General features: G+C 33.0%; 1 protein-coding gene across 1 annotated transcript; it reads left to right on the top strand.

Annotated features, from left to right (window-relative positions):
- The first annotated feature begins 2,295 nt into the window (after positions 1–2,295).
- On the top strand, positions 2,296–24,932 carry LOC132696802 (protein lin-28 homolog). Its single transcript, XM_060661841.1, has 4 exons — positions 2,296–2,367; positions 11,966–12,108; positions 19,580–19,752; positions 23,227–24,932. Exons 1-4 carry the CDS (start codon positions 2,340–2,342, stop codon positions 23,444–23,446), a joined length of 564 nt encoding a protein of 187 aa, XP_060517824.1. The 5' UTR covers positions 2,296–2,339; the 3' UTR covers positions 23,447–24,932.
- Positions 24,933–25,718: the final 786 nt, after the last annotated feature.

Raw genomic sequence — 25,718 nt, 5'->3', positions numbered from 1 at the left:
CTGGATAAAAACCACTAGTTTTGTTAAAAAGTTAGTAAAATTAATGGAAGAATTATGGAATAACCTAATATTCGCTGATGAAAAGAAGTTTAACGTGTTTGGAATGGACAGTATCAGAAAAGCGTGGGGAAAAGCAGAAGAGCCGATAAATACGATAAATACTCGGACACGATTAGAATAGTGCCTTAGAGCACTTATATGTGCAGTAAAGACAAAGTATATAATTTTGTAAAGACTTTTTAAAGACATATGCATATAAAGTTTCAAAGGAAAGAAGAAGTAACACTTTTTTTGCAACAGAAGGGCAAGGGACTGTTTTAGATTCTCGACGACACAGCCTCCAACATCTCTCTTAAAACTATTTTTTAATTTTGATATTCCTTAATTGCACAGGAAGGCAAAATTTTGGTGCTAAGTAGTCTAAATATCCTTGATTAAACTATTTTTACTATAAGGAAACATTTAGTTATAAATTCGTTTAACTTCTAGTGCCATACCGAACACTTTTGTAGATAGATATTTAGTGAGGTAGTCGATAAAAAAACGAGTTCAAAGTTGCTAAAAAAAATGGCATGTTAAGGTTTTCCTTCCTTTGCCTATCCTTTCATTCAATTTCCGTCTAAGAAAACAGTTTAACTCATGTGCAGTATCCAACAAAAGTCTAAGCAGAATACCAATTTCTTTAAAGATGATTTTATAAAGTAACAACTGTAACTAATGTAAAAAAAATAAAATACTAGAAAAGTTCAGTGTTATAATGATTCTATAATAGCAAACAAAAAATATTTTTCTGGAAACTACTTTTAACACAGAAGTTTAGGCACATTCGTATAAACGGTTGACCGATGTATTACTTTTGAATTGCTGAAGTAGCCTTTGACTAAAGAAGAACGCGGTTTCTAAAATGTCAAATCAGTAGTTTTGCAGCTGTTGTATAATAGAAGTACTTTTATTAGTAAAATAATGAGTGGAAGTGAGAGACAACAAGTTTAATACTTACCGTACTTACTGCGAAATTGTAAAAATAATAGGTATAAGTAAGTAATATTATCCTGAGATACAAAAAACTATCTATTAGAAAAGAGAGAAAAGTCAAAAGGCTTGTTCAAGAAAATCTACTATTAAGTGCACCTAAAGTAGCCGCGGCAGTATGAGGATTCAACAAAAGAGCTAGAAAAAAACTTCTAGTTAGTAAAATTATTTTAGAGTCATTAAATCCTAACAATACAATTGGGACTGTGGCGGTATATTAGTGATAATTGAAATATTTTAAGAGCAAATCTACAAGAAAGTGCGCTTGGGTTAGTTGGTGACTTTTATTTCCAGCAAGAGAAAGATCAAAGGCACATTGCTCATGTTGTTAGTGAATGGCTACTTTACAATACTCCTCCTATGCACCTGCTACGGTATAATGAAATAACCTGTAAAAAAGAATTGGGAGAATTTTTATTACAAGCATGGAAAGAATAGGGCAAGAAGTAACACAAAAGCCAAGACGTCTGTCATAAATTTAAAAGGTTGCCCTACGAAATATTAATGGAGTAGTATAAGCAGGTTTTATTCTATTAAAAAAATTTTAATTCGCCGTTTTTTTTTTGGTATGTGCCTAGATTTTTGTTGTTGTTGTTTTGTTTTCAGAAAAATATTTTTTGTTTGCTGCTATTAATCCATTATTGCAATCGACTTTTGTAATATTATATTTGCTCCACTTTGTTTTTGAAATATTTCAAAAAAATTATTTCTGTGCCTAGACTTTTGTTGGGTACTGTGTATGGACCGCCCGGTATATCGAAATCGTACTCGATCCTTTCAGGTAGAGGAAACTTTCTGGGACCCCGGGGCCCTTATGCAGCAACGGTTTCTAGGAAATGCCTTCGAAGATAATTAAATTATACCCCGAAGAATACATAAACGGAGACCGACTACTACCCTCTCTATTTCGTAGGGTTCGTCGAATCCGTTATCGTTTCCGAAGCATTCAGTTTTTTCTTTGAAAAATCCCGAGATAACGCGTCGGCTTCGCGTCGTCGATACGCGCGGGAATTTCGACACCGATTGAAGAAGGAATTTCATGAATGGGAGAACCGACCGCATTCTACACGTTTTCGTAGTAAACTATGCGCTTCTAAACAAACAACGGTGTGTGCGCGAGCGTGTTTTGGGCCCACTTTGAGCACGACGTCAACAACTTGCAGTCCCTATTGGCCCAAACATTTTTTTACGGTTCCTTCGTATCTATAACCGCGCTAGTAGTAGTAGTGGTGGTCTATGCGTACGCGAGTGAAGGTCCCCGGGGACCATGTTGTAGTTTCGTTTTTTGTTTTCTTTCGGCGAAATCAATGGAGGGGCAACTTAATCACGGAAAAGGTGCGTCTACTTCGGCCTATTATTCGGGAATCTTGGAAAAAGTCGGGCGGTAACCGCAAAACGACGCTGCTAAAAATATAATACGCATAATGCATAATGTTGTTTTGTTGCTGCGTAGTTTAACCCGAAAACAGATTCTGGTGCCTCTTTCAAATAATTTGAGCACGTGTTACAGACCCGAAGTTATGGTGGGTGCGATAGCGTAACGTACACACAAATTTCTCGTAATTTCTTGTATCGCCGGAGAGCACCTTTGAAATAGTATGTAACGATGATGAATAGTGCCGATCATCCAGAAATTTTCGAGAAAAAAAATTAAAATCACAATTTACGTGTCACTCGATGAGTAATTTTTTAGCAGATAACACTTTAAACACGTGAAATGTGCGTCACATATCGAATGCCGACAAAACAACCGCAAAATTTTAAATGGTTTTTGGATGGAAATATATTATAAATTCGTATAACAGGGCAAAAAGCCGTTACAGCAGCGAAGAAATTTCAGCTTTACAAATAAATTTAATGGCATCAATGTATTTGTAAAAGAAAGTAGGAAATGCCTTATTTACTAATTTATTTATATATTGCCAATTTAGGCTGAATACAGTCCAGAGTGTCTAAAAAGTTTCTAATATGTAACCAGAACCATTAATAAAGAAATAATTAAAAAAGAAGCTCAAGCGGTCGTTAATCAATATAAGGGAACTACTAGTATATTTAAACATTCTGCTGTGTTGCCTACTATTTAATTGTAATTGTGTTAATGACAAACATTTATTCCATAAAATAGTTTGGATCTATGCTGTTACTATCATCCATTTTTACGTTGTCCCAAGTCTTTTCAAAAATTATTTTGCACTTCAGGTGCATCATTAACATGTTCTGTTCAGCTGTTTTCTGGTATTAATTCGCACTGATTATTGATTTAATCGATTAAATTGGCGAGCATTTTTGGGTTCATATAATTGCTACCAACTTTGTTTTTCAATTCAATTCTGTAAGATTCAAATGGCAGTCATAATTAAATATGTTACCGGATTTTATTGTCTCTTCTACTACTGCCAGTAAATCGACCATTTTCTTTTTAATTTCTGTTACAATGACGGAATCTGAGTGATCTCATACATCGCATACCATTCCCTCCGAATCCACTCTGCATCACCACTTCCTTCCTTTCTAGTGAATCGTTACCAAGGAATCAACTCAAGATTGACGTTGGAATACTAGTTAACTCATCTGTCCCTCCAATGGCAGCTTCTATTCCCTCCGGCGGTTTTAGCTTTTTTTTATTTGTTATGTTAAAGTGTCAAGAACGTTATAGTGAACGTTGACTGATATATTTTCAAATAGTTAACTAAAATTTAAAAAATATAAGCTTTATATAAATTTTTCTTTTATATTACCCAAAACGATTCTGTTGCAGCAAATATTTAAATGACACTGTTTTTTTTGTTCTTTACTCTTTACCGAAAATTTCTTCAACTCACGATTTAAACATAACAACACTAATGAAAAAGCGCAAATTATTTTAAAATTTTTAAGATTTCGACACCACTAAAATAAAAATACTTCGCGGCCTGATAAAGGCTTGCAAATCGGCTTTTTATTGGTTTGTTGAGGGTGAAGGGTTTATGTTATGGTAGACAAGTGATTACCATTTATCGTGTGCTGGACTATATCGGCATAACATAATAAATATAACTTCCTAAACACTCATTTTGAAATTAAAATAAATAATAATAAACAAATTATAGAGCTAGTTTTTGGCCATGGAGGGGTAACTTTAAACAACATGTTTAACGGTTTTATTCGCAAATTAAACGTTGATCCAGTGTTTTTTTTCAAAGAAGCTTCCACAGGCTACTGTAATACTTTTTACAAAACTTCTGGATTCCTCCTGCGTCGTTTTTTGCTGAGTCGAACTTGCTGACGTTTCGCCAATCATGCTGTTGGCTTCTTCAGAGCTTGACTGAAACTGAAGAAGCCAACAGGATGATTGGCGAAACGTCAACCAATTCGGCTCAGCAAAAACCGACGCAGGGGGAATTCAGAAGTTTTGTAAAAAGTGTTTATCCAGTTGTTTATGTCTTAGTTTGCTATTTTAATTAACAGTCAAGTTTGTACAAATGCGAGGTTAAACCAGAGAGGTGCAAGACATTACAAGGATTACTCTAGAGAAGAAGACGTTTTCGATTATTAGAAAAAAAAACTTCTTCATTAACCAGGCTACAAAAACATGTTAAATTACCAAATGGAAATGGAAGTTATAAGAACCGGAGCAAGTATGCTAGTAGTGTTGTACGCTTCACTATTTTTTAGATTTGTTAAAGCACGCCACACTATACAGTCACATCTTAACAGAATGGAGAAAACTACAAATTTTACAAACAACTTGCCTGACAAAGATTGGACAAAACGGTTCTTTGAAAGGCACAAAATATAAATCCAATTAGAGATGCTTTATGCAAAAGAGTATTTGACATGAATTCCGATAAGACATTTAGATGATTTATGATAATAACTTAAGCGAGCCTGGTTCAACAAAGAGTTCCTTTAACAGAGGAAGTACTCAGTCATAATTCATTCCAAATGAAATATAGCACTAGTTGTTTGTGGAAACGCAAAAGAAGAAGTACTTCCCGTGTATATAAAGCAGAAAATATGTGGATCTTGTAAGCACAAGACGGTTCATATAAATGTCAATCGCACTGGTTGTTTGGTTGGTTGGTTCCAAAGTATTTTTCTATCTTACGTGAAATACCATAAATTGTTAATTGGAGACGATTTAGCCTCTCATTTCTGTAAGAACGTAGACTGTAGCCAATATCATCAGATTTGTTTGTTTTCACCCTTGTGCCACACATACAGCTCACTCATCCTTCGGATATGAGATTACAGGTAGCAGAGGGTCGTCAAAATGAAGTCACCAAATGACGAAAATGGCGTTATATATGACGTTAGCAGGACCCACTAATGTCTCAGACGAAGGATGTTATTTAAATCACGTCTTTTTTAGTGCCGTCAATTTATGTCATTTAAGTCATAACTTTTTACGTCAACTTAAAGTCAGAATTTGGTCGTAGGTTATTTTTGTGATGTTAATAACACATCCTTTTTTTGACGTTAATTTGAGGCGTTTTTGGACCATTGACGGGTAGCAACCACTTATGACTCGAAAATGTCGTCACTTTGACAAGCCTCTGTTACCTTAAATTCACTCCATTGAAGAAAAAGTGGATGACCGTGTTGTACTTTCATTTGTTATTTGTCTTCGTCAATGGAGGGTCAACTTAACCACGGAAAAGGTGCATCAACTTCAGTGTATTATTCGGAAATCTTCGAAAAAGTCGGTCTGTAACGGCAAAACCACGCTGGTCAAAATATAATACGCATTATGCTGTTGTTTTGTTGCTGCGTAGTTTAACCCGAAAACAGATTCCGGTGCCCCTTTCAAATAATTTGAGCACGTGTTACAGACCCGAAATCAGGCGATTTCGTATCGGACACCCACAATTTATCGTAATTTATTGCATCACCGGAGAGCACCTTCGAAATAGTGAATAACGATAATGAAAGAAGAAGAAACTTCCGAGAAAAGAATAAAGTTCGCAATTGACGTGTTACTTGGTTAGTACTTTTTAAGCAGACAACACTTTAAACCCGTCAAATGTGGGTAGCATATCAAATGCTGACAAAACAACCGAAAAATTTCAAATGGCTTTTGGATAAATTCATTGGTTAAGATGTACTAACCTATTGCATTGAAATCCGCATTCAATGAGATAAATTATCAGCTGTTAATTATTATCGAAAAACTTATACTACTTTAGTCCGACACACAATATTAGTCGTGACCATATTAATCCTATTAACATTTTTATCTGCTCGTAGACATTTTTGAGCCAATATCGAGCCAGGATAGTGGTAAAGCAATTGAAATGCAAAAATCTATTTCTTTCTACTCCTGTCTGTAAAATGCCTAATTACACACCGATCTAGCGTGCGGGAAGCGTCACTTTACCACGTCAGTTTCGCTTCCCACGGATCCGAGCTCCTTCGGACATTTTCGGGAATCTACCGCACGGGTTTGGTGGCATGGTGGATGTTTTCGGAGATTTTAGTGCACGGATTGAATTTTGACGTTTATCAATTCGTCAAAAATGTACCCAAAAACTAATACACAATTAAAATCTAGTGGACTAGTCGGTAAGTAAAGTGACATTTATAATTTAAGTTTCCCACAGAAATTTTACATACCGTTCGCATGAACTTTAGTGGTTTTTACAGTTTTTATATTAATATCTTGCCAAGATGAATTGTATGATTTTAAAATATCCATCTCTCATCAGTACAAACAAAACATAATTGAAGGTTAGGGCCTGCGTTTTCTTACTTATACGATCTTAAAAATGATTTTTCTTCCAATTACAGTCTTTTTCTTTAAATAAACTACTTAATAACAACATAACGTTTTAAAATTGTGTTTACATATCTCTCTGTCTAACGTGCACAGTTCAAAAGAGATAACAATAGCAGAACCGATCGCAACGATAAACGAATATTTTTAATTTCAACTAATAAATATTTTGTTTAAACGGTATAAAATTTAGTATTCCGATAATCTGTTATTATTTTTAATTTGTTAAATTGTGATCTTTTCGTGACGGTCCTAGAAAAAGTATAGTATGCAACACGTTCGTAAACTTTTTAACTCACTCGTTTATTAAGCACTTGCTCCCCTCGTGCCAAATAAACTCGTGAGTCAAATGCCGTTTACCGCACTTGTTGCCTACTGTATAATGGTTTTACGTTGTAGTAAGTTTTTTTATAATTATTTTTCACTTCAATTACATCATTCTCATTCTTTCCAACTGGTCTCTGGTAATAATCCACACTATTAATTAAATCAATACATGGACATTTTTGGCTTTATATTGTTGCGTCTAACGTTGTTTTTCAGTTTGGCCCGTAGGACTTCTATATTATTGACATTGCAGTGATAATAAGTGGTAATCTAAGGGGTATATTATATACTTATATTTTATCATATGATTTGGTTATTAAAACTTCAACGAGTTACTTTTTTGTGACATGCTGACTAAGGAAACCTGGCCATACCTCTTTTTTGCTGCTGATCGTGGGTCCTTTATAAGCTGAAGATTTGTGGTAACTAGCACTACTAGGAACTACTAGAAATATTGTGTCTCCATTCTACCAATCGTTGGCTCTCTTTAATGCAACTACGCTTGTCAATATTTTAAAATCTAAATACCATCCCTAAACACTTTGATCATGACATTGTCACATCGTTTGTTTCTTTCTAGTCCGTTATTATCCAGAAATTGACGCATGCCCTCTGAAGTTTTCAGACCTGCAGACAAATTTTGTATTAACAAATATAAATTATTAGTGTAATTTTTTATTTGCTAATTGACTAATGCCTTTTCAAATAGTTTTGGTTAGTTTTGGTTATATATATATATATATATATATATATATATATATATATATATATATATATATATATATACTTATACTTATACTTAAAATCAAAAGGATCCAAGAACTCACAAACTAGAAATATATATATATATATATATATATATATATATATATATATATATATATATATATATATATATATATATATATATATATATATATATATATATATATATATATATATATATATATATATATATATATATATATATATATATATATATATATATATATATATATATATATATATATATATATATATATATACTATAAACATAGCAAATAATTACTATAACCCCAATAATGGCAAACCGCAAATGATTTTAAAATTTCTAAGGTGCCGACACCTACTTCCGTTTATGATAGGCCAGACAAATCACGACCATGGATCGTGTGCTGGTCTATACATTTGCTAAAATCATAATAGTTCAATTGGCTTTGCTCCTCTCCTACTCTATTTAAAGCTCGAAAAGAGCTTCCAAAGATAAAAGTGTTTAGAAGGTAAGCAATTTTTGAATGGTGATTCAAATATAATAGACAGTTTTTATTGTTAGACTTTAGGTTGGTTTTGAGGTGACAAAAGGTTTATGATATTTGTAATACCAAGAATCTGGCGAGAACCAGATCGCCAGGTTAATGACTGTTACGTTGGCATTGTTAATACGAGTGAAAGACGTAGAATTGCAAAACCTATCGAATATCCCTGATCTTGAATCTTCTTCTGCTCCAATTGCGCACAACCTGACACGACGAATTCCTGAGCCAGCCCAAAAATGATCGCAGAAAAATAGCTCATCGCTCAGTACAACCAAAACACTATCTTTATACTACAGAAGATTTGAAGGACTTCATAAGAGATTTAAATTAGTCAAAAATAAAGCAGAACTTTTACCCTCTCGCTTAAAACAATGGAATTTGACGTCGATATCACGGATCAGCGACCTAAACATGAAATATTATCAACGTTTTTCACCAAAGAAGATGGACTTTGTTCTTGGCAATAACATACTCTCAACGGTCATGGCCTGTAAGAACATAACTCAGGGTCGGAAAACAAATGATGAAACCATTTCTTAAGAAATTGGATGAAGCTTCAGAATTTATCCGAAGCAAAGGTTAAAGCTGGAGTTTTTGTTGGTCCGCAAATAGACAGATTTTCCAATGCTGCCAAAAAGTTCAAGTTGGAATAGTTTTAAAGCAGTGGTTTTTGTATTTTTAGGAAACAACAAAGCTGAAGACTATTAATTGAGAATATGTTAAAAAAAGTTAAGGCTATGGGCTGCAGGATGTCATTAAAACGACATCAAATTTAAAAATAACATGAGAGCGTATTGAAAAGAGCAAGAAGAACGTTTTCATCAGGAGCTTCGAACAACTTAATCAAGGACAATACAATGAAAACTTGGGGTTTATTGAGAGAAGGTAGTAATGAACATAAAAAAAGTAAGTGTTCACTTTTGAATTATTTTCCACTTTTTCGAATGTTATATTTTGATAATAAAACTTATAAACATTTATTTTTAATCTAAAATTAGAACCACAGATTTTGAAAAATAGCGTTCAATCGGTCTCCTGAATACAAAAGCAATTTTTTTTATCTAAATACGACATAAAATAGTGAAACTTTATGCTTTAAATTCAAAGACATATTTTGTGCTGACCCATGTTATTGGCTCTCTTTTTGCAACACCTACTTCAGAGTAGCGCAATATTGATTTTAATCAGGGATTTATAACCAAACAGCTAAATTACCCCTAAATTATCGTATATTTATCCGGGATAACGAATCTCCAGCCTATATTTCAGTTATGAAATAATGAAATTTTTACTTAAATACGGCCATCTAATAGCGTTGAAACGGTCTCAAAGACTTGGTTCGGAGACCCGCTAAAATACCTCTAACCATAAACAGTCCCGCTAAAATGGTGGCCAAAATAAAAGCTTTCATAACCACACAAACGAATAATTTCAACAGAAAAAAACATCAATACGAGGAACAGGATGTAAGCAGAGGTCGTTGATCTGAACTCGGCTACAACCTTTGATTATATTATATTGCCTGGGCCGCCCGATATCTAAGAAGAAATAGAGGAATAGTTAAATGGTCGTTATACGTTTTTCCCGCGTTCGACAATGGCCCGTTTCTAGATCCAGTCCGGGTCGGCAACAAGCGGTAAGGGTTGCCCAGAAAAGGGGAGGTTTCCGTAATCCTAAATATATACCTGCGTCATGGTTCAAAGAAACCAGTGGCGGTCGCCTAATTTTTTAATTTCGTCGGTGGGCTGTTGTAAGATGTGTAGTATATAAATATTGGTAGTAATAATATGTCAAGCATTAAGAGCACTAGAAAAAAAAAATAGAATAGGCCAGTAACTATTCTTCCACTTCCAAAATTATTTAACAATGTCGCTAATTTCCGACTAATTAAATCCATCCAGTATACTGCCTTGGTTTTATTTGATTTTAGCAAAAATTCTTAATCACACAGGATTGAGTGAAGAATCTTGTAAATTGTATCATTTCTTTTAAATCACAGAACATAACAAGTAATATTTAACGAATCAACATGCATCGAGCAATAGTCTTTAACTCTGTGTTGAAGTAGAATAAATTCTCAGTGATGTTCTTTGGAAATGACAATCAGATTGATAACATTAAAACGAACGTAAAGTTCTCCATAAAGAACTCTCTTTTCCTTTTTCGTATCAGTTGCAAAAGTTCAGAAGTTACTCTAGATTCTCAGCTAAAATTTAGCGTTAAAAGTTGCGTACAGTAATATAAAATTAATGAATGGAAGTCGTCACTCACAGTATACAAAAAGCCTTCTTTGCGACTCTTCGGTTCTTTCACAGTTTAATCATTTTAACAGCGTATTCATGCCTTATCTAGACAATATTGTATCGTACTCCAAAACTTCTCAATGATATTTCGCCAAATGTGGTTAGGTCTCTGTGGTTGAATATGTTCAACTTCACGCTCTGCACAACAAAATTATATTTTGAACGGGTCTTCTTATTGTGTCACAGCATCCAAGAGATTTTTTGAAGAAATTCTTGTCATACCAAACTGTAAATATGATTCCTTAAATAATAAATAACTTTAACAATTTCCTTTTTGGTGATCAAAATGCATATTAGCAAAACATTATTTTCATTTCAACCTAATTACTTTGAAAGTGCTTCCTTGTTTACAATTACATCCATTCTCTAGAGAATTCATTTTCTTCTAAAAGTATTTAAGCTCTATATATCATTGTGAAAAATTAACAGTCTTAAAGAGCTGAATGTTTGTCATGTTCAGGTTTATCGATTTGGGAATGTGCTCTCTTGTTTTTTTCGTTTTGAAGCGGATGAAGACAGGCAGCACTTTAGTTATGCTGTACCATCATTATCTCTTTCCGACCGCGCCTTGTTCTAAGGAACAATTCATTTAATGTTTTTACCAAAACTGGTCTATTAAAGTCATCTGCAAAGAGCACCAAACTAAACTCAATTTGAATATGCAACAGCATATTTATGTTTCCTTTTCTGTAAAAATATTTTACAATTTTCGGGACAACTTTGCACTTCGGAGTCAGGTTTTGTCGACCACTGCCTTATGCTTCTCAAATTTCCATAATAAGCATAACCAACATTAGATACATGGTGTTCACTATTATTGGCGTGGCAGTCCTTTATTGTCATTATTTTATTTTTATCAGTTACCTATTTTACCTATTTTACCTATTTTATTTTTATCAGCACCTATTGATACATATGTCACGTTTTTTTGCTAGATTGATAAAATCAAAATCATTCAACAGAAAAGCTCCAATTGTGCGTTTTTTTACTGAAGGTCTCAGCAGTACACTAAAAAAGTACGGAGAAACATTTCCGCTTTTTTTATTACAACCTCTGCGCTTCTGCTTTCTGGGTTAGTGTCACATACGCCTTAAGATTCTCAATCAAAATGAAAATTAATAAAAGGTATTATATTTAATAAAACAAACTGCAACAAATTGTTAACTGAATTCTGCGTAAAAATTACACGAGAGACAGTTATTATCCGCAAAGGTGTCGAAAATGAGACACCCTGTAAAATCGTCTTTATATTGCAGGCTCAGAAGCTGAAAGTATAAGCCAGCTTGGTTCCGAAGCGAATTTGGGCCTTCGTCGTGGGAAATGCAAATGGTTCAATGTAGCTAAAGGATGGGGGTTCGTGACACCAGACGATGGGGGTCAAGATGTGTTTGTTCACCAGGTTGGTCTCTTCATATCCCATAGGGCAATTTATGTCGTATTATACATATTCGATCATGTAAATTATTATGTATTTGGTGCAAACTTCTTTGCAGGTACATCCAATATAAAAAAAAAACACACGGTTAGTCTGCTTAGTCCAAATCTAGTTTTTTATAATAACGTGAGATGGTCGAAATGGAATTAGACCGACTACTGGACTGCAGGTCCCAACTAATATTTTTCGCTTTTTTATATAGGGTAAAGGATATTAATAGGGAGATAATACGAAAACTTAGCTTTCATAATAGTTTTTATGGTTTTTTAACAAAACTATTCGAGTTCCAAGTTTTCTAAAACAACCAGTAAACACCAAAATACTTTTTTTACAATATTGCATTCCGTTACTTTATTTATAAAACTTTTGTTAGTTCAAGTATTTTAACCGCGTTTAATGCTGCCTTAGAGCCCTTATTATAAAACTTTTACGCTCTTGGTTTTATAGCTTATACTGTAAAAACCTGATGAATCTGAAAGCACCCAATTCTATTCTATTTTACGAAATTTAAAAAATTATAGCCCACTAACAAACTTTTTCATGTAGAAGAGGGCCACTATGTTTTTGAGGGTATGATGTTTTGTAATTGTTTCCTTAAAGATGTCACGTTAAGAAGAATTGTCAAAAACTAAATATCTTATAATCCGTGGAACTAAGGAAATTAAATTTGTAACTCTTTTGAGGGGTCAAAATTTTTGATTCCCATGCGCTTGGAACTACTGTCAATGATGCTTTCCAAACTTCTCGCATTTTTAAGTTAATTCTATACTTTATCTAGGTATTTATAAAAAAAAATAAGGGCGGATCTTTCAAGAACAAATTGGTAAACAGCAACTGAAAGTGAGGTCTTGACCGCTCATTTCACATTTGACATTTGCCCATCAATAGTTTTCAATTGGCTTTCCGGTTACTTTAAGGTTTTTTACGAAGATTTTTATAAATAAATTTTTGGAAACTTATAATACTACAATTATTTCAAATTCGCCTTAGGTGGTCTTGCAAGCAATATTGCTATTAGACACCAAATGTTATAAAAATTGTCAGGGAGCTTAACATAAAAGCATAAAAAGCAAACGTGGTGGTCACGCCATTTTTATGTTTTTTCTAATTGATATAAATAGCTGCATAAGAAAGGAATAATGTCGCTTTTTTAACAGGGTTACTGTTAACGTTCTCCATTTTAATTGCCGAACTATATCATGAAACATCATTTTAATTTTAAAGTTTTTCCGTTTATATGTTTACGTTTTATCGTGCTCAAGACAAAGGCGTTTTAGTATTTGGAAGGATAAAATATAAAATTATTCTATAAAATTAATTTTTCCTAACTAAAGTTTTTGAGCGTTTGAGTTATTTTAATATTTAGTAAGACATTTTTATAATGTCAAAGTTAAAATCAGTTGTTTTCAACTTTAGAGTGAAAGCAAAATATATGATCAATAGATGAAATGAAATGATATAAAAATAGAAACCATATCACAAGTCAAAAGTCTGTTATTGACCAAGACGAATGATAACGAAAATGTATCGCCAGATTCTCAGGATTTAGAAAATTGACAATCGAAACGTAACCGTTACCACCAACAAAACGAAAAATTTCTGTTGGGACTGAAAGAGAAAAGGACTTGATGAAATTGCAAAGAATTATAAAAGCTAGGAAGGATGACCAATTCTCATCTTTATATTTACAGACTTTCCTTTTTTTGTCAAATTTTTGCCAACAAAAGTAATATCTCAAATACTGGTCAAAAATATCTTCCACTGTGGCGAAAATTTAAACCCATATGCCTCGTAGTTGTTTTAATTCATATCATATTGTTGCTTTTGGTTATTCATTTAAAAATATTTGTTTTACTTTTTTCTTTGATTGATTTATTCTCCTTGACTGGTCAACGCAAAGAATTCGCATTTAATGTCAAAATTAGTGGTTTCCTCATTTTATCAACATTCCCTTTGCATAAAAAAAAGTCATTATCATAAAAAAACAGGACAAAAGGGAGGAATGCGGGCAAATGCAGAGGCGAAATTAAATAACACTAAATCATTGATTGACTAGGGCATCGGTGTAAGTGTTATAATAGTGATATAACAACCATTATTATGCGGGAACCTGTTCTGCAACGTAAAAAAACGGCAATATTTTGTGAGGGTAACGAACAATGCCCTTATGTATGACAAAGTACCTGCCCGTTGGTGGCATAATAACGCTGATTGGCGCGATACACAAAATACTGGCTTTTTGGAACTAGTTTCCCCGAGGAATATATTCTTACATGGGTCAACGTAACCATGGAAATGCTCACACGAAAAAATTTCCACGCCGCTCAATATTTACATTTATTTTTTTTTTATTTACATGTCCAGCAGCGGCGTAAAAACTGAAGAAATTGTCAATAAGTGGTGTGCCGCAAAAAGTATTTAGTTCAATTTTACATAAATAGATATTTAAAACTTTTATATTGCAAGTTTGAAAAAATAATGAAGCTGATATAATTTTTTATTAATTATTTTTTATATAGGGGCAGGTTACATATTTACGGAGAACCAAAAATAGACTTTTTCTGAATATTTGGTTACTGTCGGACTAAAATATTTTGAATTATGTAAAATATTTTGAATATGGCAACATCGTTATCTTAAATTGCATACACTCTATTTTATTACTTTCTTCAATTCACTGCGTCTTTCCTATTATTTTCCCTTCTACGTATCTGAAGATTATTTCACAAAGTTGAAGAGTAACAAAACATCATTTGGTAAGTAAAGGGACTACAGAGTGACCCAAAGAATATTTAAGACACTTTAATTGTTAGCACTGATTTCATTATTCGTCATATTCAATGAAGATCTTACTTATCTTCTTCTTTAATGACAGCCTGGGTTCCTTTTTGCCCAGTTCTCTGGCGTCACTTTCTCAATGGCTTGATCAAACAGTAGCTTAAGGTTTTTCGTCTTGATTGTTGTGCTGCTATAAGTTGTTTCACTTGCGACCATATGCGTCATGTGTTCAAAAAGTAAGGCGACTTTTGTAAATGGACGGGCTACGTACACCGTGTGCCAAATTTAACGATCTGGAAACCCATAGAAGATGCGAAAAAAAGTTTAGTACAAAAGTTTTTTTGGACTCTAATGAAGATTTAAAATATAATATTTTTATTGTTATAGGGTGTCCCAAAAGTGTCCGCTCCCGCCGACATCAACTTTGCTATTTTATATGGAACCTTTTTAAATTTTATACAGTTTAGGCAGAAATTGAGGTTATGTGTTTTTTTGTCATATTAGTCATATTTAGTCATATAACAGACTAATGAGATGATGCTCATCATAATCAATTTGACAGATGCGACTCAGCTTATACTTCTTTTACTTCTTTTAAAGGTATAATACTCCAGATATACGAATAAAACCTATTGCTAACAATACAGAGTGTCCATTAATACGTTGGAATTTTGAAAAAAATCGACTTTACACTACACACTCTAACGGATTTAATAAAACTTCTGAATTAACATTTAAAGAAACATTTAATAGTTAATTATCTAGGTTGATTGAAAATTTCTATTAGCAAAAGTAAATAATTAAAGTTGATAGACTAACTTAACAAGGTAACAAATTTGAATAAATAAATCTATAAAAAAAAACAGAAACAAATAACTAAAAGTAAATGGTCATACTGTAATATATTTTCAATATATTATCCATCCTCTGCATTACACATTGCATAGCGCGTCATAATGCTGGAGGGCACATTTCTAACCGTATTACTATTATTTAATTCAAGAATCTCTTGTCTAATTTTTCCTTAAGGCCATCAACTGTATAGGTATTTCGCGATTTATACACGGCACCCTTTAAACTGCCCCACAAGAAAAAAGTCCATGAGTGTAAAATCGGGACTTCCCGGTGGCCACTCAATGTCACCATTTTTCCCTATTATATTTTGGAAATTTACGCTTTATCTTGCTGAAATATAACGTTGTCCCGCAAGTTGTCGAGCAGGTTGTTTACTTTTGGTATTTTGAAGCAAAATTAATAACGCATTACACACACACACTTATTAATGCCGATTTCTCCCTTTTTCTATCTTTTAGAACAACGTGATTTGACAGGTCCTGGATAATTATAATAAATATTGTTTTTGCTGGTATTTTAGCGCCCGGAATTTTTTTTTGATACTCCCTTAATGCTAAGGTTGCATTTTTACATTGCATTAACCAAAAAACTACAACTTATTTAAAATACAAATAAAAGATATACAAACAAAAAACTTGACAACTCTGAACTTTTTAAATAGGAATATGAAAAACAACAATAGCAAACAGAAATGTCAAAGTGTCTTAATGTGCGCAGCTTTAAATTCAACAAGAATTTATAAGGGTGTTATTTTAAACCTCGAATATCTAAAGAAATAAATGAAATTTAAATATAAGATAAATTACAAACTTAACTTTTTTTGTCCTAGAATTGATATCTGATTAAAAATATGCCATTAGAAAAACTTGAGATTTTGTTAATTGAATTCGCCAAAAACGGCACCACCTATTTGGGACACTCTGTATAAGCTGACGCGCATTTGTCACACTGAGAGTAGAGTAGAGCATTATCTCCTTAGTCTGTGGTTAAATTTTCGTTGCAATACCTGGATCAGTAGCGTCACAACACAATTTTATATGGGGCAGTCAAAACATAAAAAAACACACTAAACTATGCAAAATTTGAATAGGAATTTCTTGACTTCTTTTTAGCCAAGGATTCCAAAAATGTCGAACTTATAAATTAAATTTGTAGGAGAGTCCAAGGAACTTTTGTACGAAACTGTTTTTCGTATCTGCTATGGGTTTCTAGACCGTATAGTGGATTGTTTTATTTGGCACACGGTGTACATTAGATTTTGGATATATTTTTTGTTATGTTGGTACACAGGTCCCTAAAATATGTTCAGAGTTTCATCCAGCTTGCATGTTTACTTTTATTGTGATACAGAAGCATCAGACGTGTTTTGTGTGCTCGGCGATTTTCTGCTGTGAAAAAAAAATGCAGTGCTGCAAAATACTAGCATATGGTGAATCTATTTTCAGCAAAAAAATGTTTATAAGTGGTACAAGGTGTTCCAAGATGGACGAGAAGCACATTAATAACTGATGAAAGCGTTGAAGAAGTGAAACAAGTGGTGTTGAAAAATCGTCGAATCTCTATTAGAGAATTGGTTGCAGTCTTCGGCATCTCTATTGGCTCGTGCAATGCATTTTTTTCCGAAGTTTTGAGTATGAGCATTAGAGCCTGAAACGTGTAACAGCAAAATTTTGTTTTTTGCTGCTTAATTTTGAACGAAAAGATTGTCGAAGGTGCATCGCTCAAGAGCTGTTAAAAGGCCTTAATAATGATCTTGATATGCTCCAAAAGGTCATAACTGGTGACAAATCAAGGGTATATGGTTATGACGCCGAAAGCAATGAACTTAGAATCGCCAAGACCGAAAAACGCACTTCAAGTTAGATCAAACGTCAACGTTTTCCTTACTGTTTTCTTTGATTATCGAGATCGTACGGTTAATAACGAGTATTACCTTGAAGTTATGCGCCGTTTGCGAGAAGCCATGCGAAGAAACGTCCGGAATTGGGAAAACAATTGATGGATTTTGCATCACGATAATGCACCTGCTCACTCATCGTTGCTTGTATCTCACTTTTTGGCCAAAAACAAAACCATAATCATGCATCAGCCAGCATATTCGACTGATATGGCCCCTTTTCCCAAAACTCAAGAAACCCATGAAAGGAAGGAAGTTTGGAACGATTGAGGAGATCTCTGGAAGAACTCAAGGCTACACCAGATAGTGCTTACCAGAAGTGCTTCGAGCATTGCAGAGGACAACATTGATGAATAAACAAATAATTTTTGATTAAACTTAAAAGTCACCTTACTTTTGAACACACCTCCTAAGTTCTATAGGATTCAGTTTGGCTGTGTGCGAGGCACAGTTATAGTCAAATCCAGTCTTCTCTCGCGGGGCCAAAGATCACTAGTTATATGAAAATCAAATCGGAAATCACTAGTCTCTGTTGAAGGAAGGAAAATGATCCAAAAACAAATGAATATATTGTGTTATTCGTAACAATATTGAACAATTGCAAAATAGTGAACCCTTTTGCTATTTCCCCTTTTCCTTGTGATACTTTTTACAGACCAGTTTCTTTGGGAAATATCTGCGGTTCGTCTAAAAATAGCACTTTTCAAAATTTTGATATGTAATTTTTAGTATATTTTTATAAAAATCGAACACGCCGAATGTTTGGTTTATAGCGAAAATCTAATAAATTGATTTAATCTAATTATTAATTTTGATAATGATACAAGTCCAATAACCAAACCATTATCATTTTTTAGAGTTCTTTCAAATCAGGACGAAATGAATGCGTTTTTGATCTACACAAGTCGTAAATCACTTTTCGAACTTTTCCGAAATTTTCTGCACAGTCCTTAAATTGGCCCCATTTAAGAGCTATTCGTTGCCGACTTTCTCTTCTATTTTCAGAATAGTTTATCAAACTTATAAACATTGTTTTTGACACAAAATTTCAAAACATTTTAAAACCGCATCCAATTATAAGCTTTTCATTTTTTTTTTCATGTAAAAATAGCACTCATCGATGTCATTTTTCTGATGAAGTCTATTGGGCCAGTACAATTAAACAAGATAAAAGAAAAACAAATATGAAAGTTTGCCTTTATATTTGACACAGATTTTCCTGCTATAAATTCCATGGAGTATTTCTCAAAACCATATGTAAATTTTTTCTTTATCAAATTCAATGTTGTTAATGGTTAACCAGCTGATAATTTCCTGGTTCTCCAAGATAAAATCCTCTATGCGTCGTGATTGATAGCGCGCGTTATTTATAATTACTAGTAAATCAAGTTACCAAACCTACTTTTAAAAATCTTCTCTCTTACCATTGGTCTCCTCCTTTTTCCTCTAAGCACATACCCAAATTCACTTTACCGACCGAATTTTTCATTTTATTGCTCTGTTTAAGTTCAGTTGGTAGCTAAAGTTTTGGTGGTACTATATTTTGGAGAAAACTAATGAAAAATAATTAATATTTCGAAAATAAAGCAGTGAATAGGAAAATGTAATAAAATAAAAGCGACAAAGTTGCATAGCCCAATATATTTTACCTCGACAGACTATGTACTGAAATTTTGAAAAAGAATCCCTTTTCACATTTTCGTGACTATCAATTACCGGATATAAAACTGGAGAATCTCGAAAAGAAAGTACCTAGAAAAGCATAAATAGAAAAATTGGCGTCACCTAGAACCTAGAGGGCGCCAAAATAACCAAAATAATAATAAATACTTTATTCCTTTACTGTATTCCCAAAGTTAAAATGCAACTACTATTAATAGATCATCATTGTTTTCAATTTTTAAGAGCGTGATTCAAATGGGCGGGTTTCGGTCGTTAGGAGACGAAGAGGAAGTTGAGTTCGAATGTCAAGTTTCCGATAAAGGGTTAGAGGCAACCAAAGTTACCGGCCCACAGGGCACCGATTGTCGGGGTTCCCACCGGCGCCCCGCTTCAAAGAAACGGTTCAGGAAAATCAGGTTAGTTTGTAGTTCCCAACTAATGCGCAATCAACCTTCCAGATATATAAATAGAGTAGTAACAGAATAGAAGAGACATAGAATATATATAGGGTAGTAACAGAATAGAAATAGAATAGAAACAGAGTAAAAATTGAATAGAATTCAAACAGAAATAATCAATTTTACAAAAGCAATTTACAATGGATAATTTCATAGTTATAGTCGCACAATATAATGCCAAATTTTAGAATTTCACACATCTATAGGGTATTTCAAAAGAAGTGCGTGGTTAGCTATATATAAACGTTGGACCAAAAGCCAAACATAAGGTAAATGTCACTCTACTAATATGGCTACAAAGAAAGCTCTGGAATTGACCGGTTAATTTTTTTTGTTAATATACCGAAATAATTTTAAAAATACAATGACATTTATATTTATTTATATTGTGCGTTACGTGGCAGTCGCGTCGTTCTGAGAACTAAATGGAGTCGATATTTTTATTGGGATTTCCCGAATCGCTAAGTATTCGTATTCGGGAATTCCTTGAAGAACGTTACAGGTAAATTGGACATCATAGACGCATAATAATTTATTATAAGATACATGTTATTATAAAATAATCATAGATAACAATTGTTATTTAAAACATTTTTATCGAATTTGATTAGTCAGTTAAGAAGTGGGCCGCTCATGTAATAAATGGTCAATTCACCAACTCCAACACTAGCTAGAAATATGGTTTTTATTTTTTAAAATAAAATAGACAGACAAATAAAATATTATGGAGCATATATATTATAAAAAAATCACACTTTCTGCATATTTTTTAAATATCTTTAAAATGAGTGGAGGGAATTAAATTGTTGGTTTTTGACACAACGTTTATATAACAAACTAACCTTTATTTTAAACAATGAATTCCTCTTTAAGTTTTTAACATTTGCTTTGCCTGTTTACATGCATAGGGTGCATGTAAACAGGCAATAACAACATGAGATTGGCAGATTAAATACTCATCTACTGAAAAACTATTTTTTTCGTACAATTTCCCTATCCAAGTTTAGAATTATTTTCAAGTAAGATCTTTATTTCTTCGGGACTATTAAATATTTTTTTCCGGTGTAGGAAGGACAGTTTTCTTATTTTTATAAATTATGGTGATCTAGGATAAAGTAAAGAGGAATATTTGTGAAAATTGGAGTTTATAAAATAGCTATTTTTAATTTCCTTGTTTGCCTTTACCTTCTCCTCATCGGCCTTTTTTGATAAACGAAAGTCCTTTGGCAATAGCAGATTAATGTTATAATTAATACATATCAAGAAGTGTTTTCTGATCAAGCAAATTTTCCACAATTTTTACTTCCAAATGTTGAATCTTCAATTCCATCTCCAGGTTGATGCCTAAGACTTTTGGCTTACTCCAGCCCTATTTGTTCATCATCTAAATTGCACACGATCTTATGAAGATTCGGAATTTCAGAATGATTCTTGTGGAACCATAGCTCAAATTCACTCATGATTGTATATGGTACATGACTCATATGGAGGGTGATTCGTGAAGAATGGTTAGTCTCTAAAATCTAGATATTAGACACTTGCTAATTTCGGACGTACAGGGCTTTCAATATCTAAATTTCTGTATGAATTTTCCCATGAATTGTGAAAAATTTTATAGTGTAATAATAAAAATTAAAAAATTACATGTTTTAAATTTTTTTGACATGACTGTTATGATTTGACACTACGTTGGTCTCATTATCACCGTATCGTTTAGATTGAAGAGATCCTACTTTTTAATATGTCTTATTTGCAATTAAATATTCAAGCTATTTTTTATGATTTTTATGAGTACATTTACTTTGTAAGATAACAAGGGACTGGGAGCAGTAAAAAAACAATATTTAATAGTAACAATTTTACAATATCTCTTAAATATCTTTGAATGTTAATATTTCCATATTATTTCTAAGGGTATTCGCGGAATTAGCTTCTTCAGATTGAACTCCTTATAAGGAAGGATAAGGAAACTGCTCATGATGCATAAACCACACATTTTCTCTCAAGGCGCCTTCTCTAGAAGTATGTTTAAATGGTGCTGAAGGAAGTTACGAAGTTAACGTGACCGGCCAAAAATCAGAAATCACACCACACTTCATTGCTCCCCGTATTTATAAAAAAATCAGAAAAAATACCTTGAGATTTTTAAGTGCAAATAAATAAAAAATCTACGGAGTTAGGCGGTCCTCACAAGAGTGCCTTTTAAGCAAAATTCATTCTCATATTCATGTTTCAACTTTAAAATTACTATTTGTCATGTCACAAAACTGGCAAGTTTGAAAATCCATGAAAATATTAAAATCACTAGAATATCGTTAGTCTAACAGAGATAAAGAGGAAAGGAAAACAGAAAATACAAATGCAACAATAAAATAGGTTTTATAGCAAATAAGAAACTTATCAGACAGTCAATGAAGGTTATTAGATCGAGTAAGATCCATCATACATCTCTGACAATCATTTATTTATTCCACCCACATATAGACGAAATAACACTTACGAAGAAATAAATAAAATAAATAAAATTAAATAAAAAATGATGAAAGACATGCATTGTTGAACTACTTGTAGAAAAGACAACTTATCATCATTTGAAGAATTGCAGAAAATGGACCTGGTTAAGTCCCAATGGCTATACTAAAAACGAGATTATTATATTCATATATCACTGGAATCCATCATTTAAGACGCAACAGTACTAAATCGCTTGTCAGCTTGTAGAGACTACAGATTTGTGCGAGCCAAATGCTCGCTCGTTAATAGCCGGTTTGAAACTAAAAAGAAAAAAGTTACAAATTAGATATGGAGAAACTAAAACAAGCAAAGCAGACATACAAAGAAAAAATAAAGGAATTATTAGAATTAAATTTATGACAGCTACTACCGAGGGTATTTTATTAGGCTGGATCCAATGGCTGCATAGACGACGTTGCCACGTTTATATATTTTTTCTAACCTACCCAAATTTTCTTATTTTAAATAAAAAAGGGTATGTTTTTATTCCATTTTTTGGTTGTTTAAAGAATCAAAATAATTAATTGTTTACTAAGAAGTTAATTTATGTACGACACAATTAACAATTTTAACAAATTGTTCATTCATTCACAGCAATTCTTTATGAATCACCCTGGATAGTAAGAGGGGTCTCAGCACAGACCCTAGACGACCCCCGAATGTCTTTAAAATCTGAAAAAACTTCAGTTGTTTTCATAGTAAACTTTCCGTGTTCTTAAAAGTAGTTCAGTAAGTCAAGGGCACTTAAAACTATACAAGGCAATTTCGAAATCCTCAAGCTCTTCAACTTATTTGGTCCATTTTTTGAAGGACTGCTTCAGTGAAACCAGCGGATAGAGGATAGGCCACAATGTTCCAATGTGCTGAATGTTTCGATTGTTTAAATGGTTTTTTCAAGTTTTGCGTCTCCGTTTTTAGGTGCTACAATTGCGGCGAGTTTGCTAATCACATAGCAGCCAAATGTACAATGGGTCCTCAGCCCAAGCGTTGCCATAATTGCAAGAGCGAAGGACATCTTATTGCCGATTGTCCGACTAGGCAAGAGCGGCCCCCAAAAGCGTCGGGTAGCGCGAAAGAGAACGGCGACACCGAAGGTCAAAACGGCGACTCGTCGCTAACGCCATCTAAATCCGAATGACCAAAGTACTCGAGTAAAATCGATATTACATTAAGTAGGTTGCGGCTGAATTACTATCCTCGCAGTAACTGGTAATCCTGTTAAGTGCAGATCGCTGTTTGCATCAGCTTGGTTTTCTGTATCATAGTTGGGGCTGTAAGTTATCGATTTTTCGTAAATTGTAACCTCAAGAAAAAAAAATGTTTCGTGCTGAGTTTTGGTTAGTTAATTTATTTGTTTTTTTACCTAGAAACAGTTTTGCAATCAGGCGTTCTGCTGATAAAACAAGGGTAATCAATGAACAGTTGTTCCCAAAATTAATAGATTAGTAGATTTAGGCGTAAAGTTGGAGAATTCGTGTTTTTTTTTTTCAAATGTACTTTGTAGAATTTATTTAGGCCATTGCTCGAAATAATGTCTGTGGTACATAAATGAAAATTTTACACCCAGCTGCGGATTTTTCAAAGTTAGGTTAAGTAAATGCTGATATACCGTCATATCTACCAAACACATACCACGGGCGGATGTAGTTATGACACCATAAAATGCCATGTAATTTTATTCGAAATTTATTTTGTGTTTATAGAAGATATTTATTAATACTGTTTTAAATTATTGTTTTAGCATTTATTTAAAAATTATGACAATATTGGCTATTTTGGACGTGTTTTATGAAAAGTTTTTGTTTTTTTTTAATTTGATATGGGGAAGATATTTTTTCAATTTTCTCATACAAAGTGTTCCAAGTGCATAATCTGGGTTACATATATCTAGCAATTAAATTATTCAAGAAATTAATTATCGAGGAAGTCGATAATTTTTTTTGAGGCAAAAACAATGGCCTTTTGATGGGGTGAAAATTGATAAAATACATTCCTCTTCATTTTACTTAAAAATTTGTTTTTATTATATATTTCTTTTATTGCGAAGATATTTTGCGTAGATTGACAAAAATTTAGAAGCAGGATATGACGTCTAACTACACCGAGGTATATCTACGTTAAATAAGAACTCCACCTAATATTAGCGTAACATTAGTTTAATTTAAGATTTTTCCTATCCCCATTCGGATAGGTGAACTACACATTCTACCTCATTAAAAGACTTTTAAATGTAAGATTTTTAAACTTTAACGTTCAGTTGCCTATCGCCTTTTTCACTGTATTTGTACATTGTATTCGTACCTGATATTGATCTTGTAGCATAATCGACGTATGTATTTTAATTTTATTTAATTCTCCACCAATCAGTGTTCAAGGTATTATTATAAAAAAGTTGTAACAGTTTATTGGAAACAACTTACTCAATTTTTTCATTTCTAAAAGTTATAACTTAACTCTGTATCATGTTTCGGCATATAGTTTTTAAATGTTTATTTGAATGGGAACTCTTTCACATTACTATTCAAAGTTGTAAATATTTTGCCTAATATGTACTTCAAGAGACTGATACAAATCAGGGATTTTAAAGCTTAAGATAACAAGAATGTTTATAAAATTACTTTTTCATCAACATTTACCGTAATATAATATTTGGAAGTTGTAAGTATATGTATTATTTGTTTCATCATCCGCTCATATCTTTTTAAAGAATTTTTTGTATTTTTTTTTGACTAATTTAAGTTTAACATACAGTTTTGACATCTGAAGATGAAAACCTGAAAAGCTGAAAATACAGTGTTATTTACTACCATTATTCTATATATCTAACCTCAGCACAAGTGAAACCATCATGTGTATCCCAAACATGGTGTTATCCGAAATGCCTAATTAAATTCGATAATAATAAAAAAATAATAATACAAAAATAATTTTAACAGCAGATACAGGAAATCCTCTACGGTAGCGATAAACACAACTGACTGCCAAGAAAAAATTCCTAGATGTTTCTACAAACTGATCCTATCATCAATTTAAAAAAGTTCTAGATCATATATGGAACGCAACCTTAAATCTGCTGTTAAAGCTACCTTTCTATTAAAATAAGTGAAAAAATCTGTCACCCCTGACGACTTTAAAATTCCTCGTTTCTACAGACTCCCTCAGCTTCACAAATAAGGATTACCCCTTCGACCTATTGCTACAGCCTATGCTCTAGCAAAAGCTTAAGATCCAAACAATATTCCGGTTAGTTTAGACCGGAATATCGGTCCTTAATGAAGTTCCCAGTCTTCAATTTTCAATAGCAGTAACAGATGTGGGTTTTTGAGAGTAAAACTCTCGTCACTTTCTATCCAAACCCAAAACTCTGAAGACTGTTCAACCCTAAACATCTTGACACACGTTTTACAATT

Source organism: Cylas formicarius, unplaced genomic scaffold, assembly GCF_029955315.1.
Source record: "Cylas formicarius isolate icCylForm1 unplaced genomic scaffold, icCylForm1.1 PGA_scaffold_1__22_contigs__length_36826433, whole genome shotgun sequence".
Lineage (NCBI taxonomy): Eukaryota > Metazoa > Arthropoda > Insecta > Coleoptera > Brentidae > Cylas > Cylas formicarius.
This window is presented reverse-complemented; position numbering and strand designations above follow the sequence as displayed.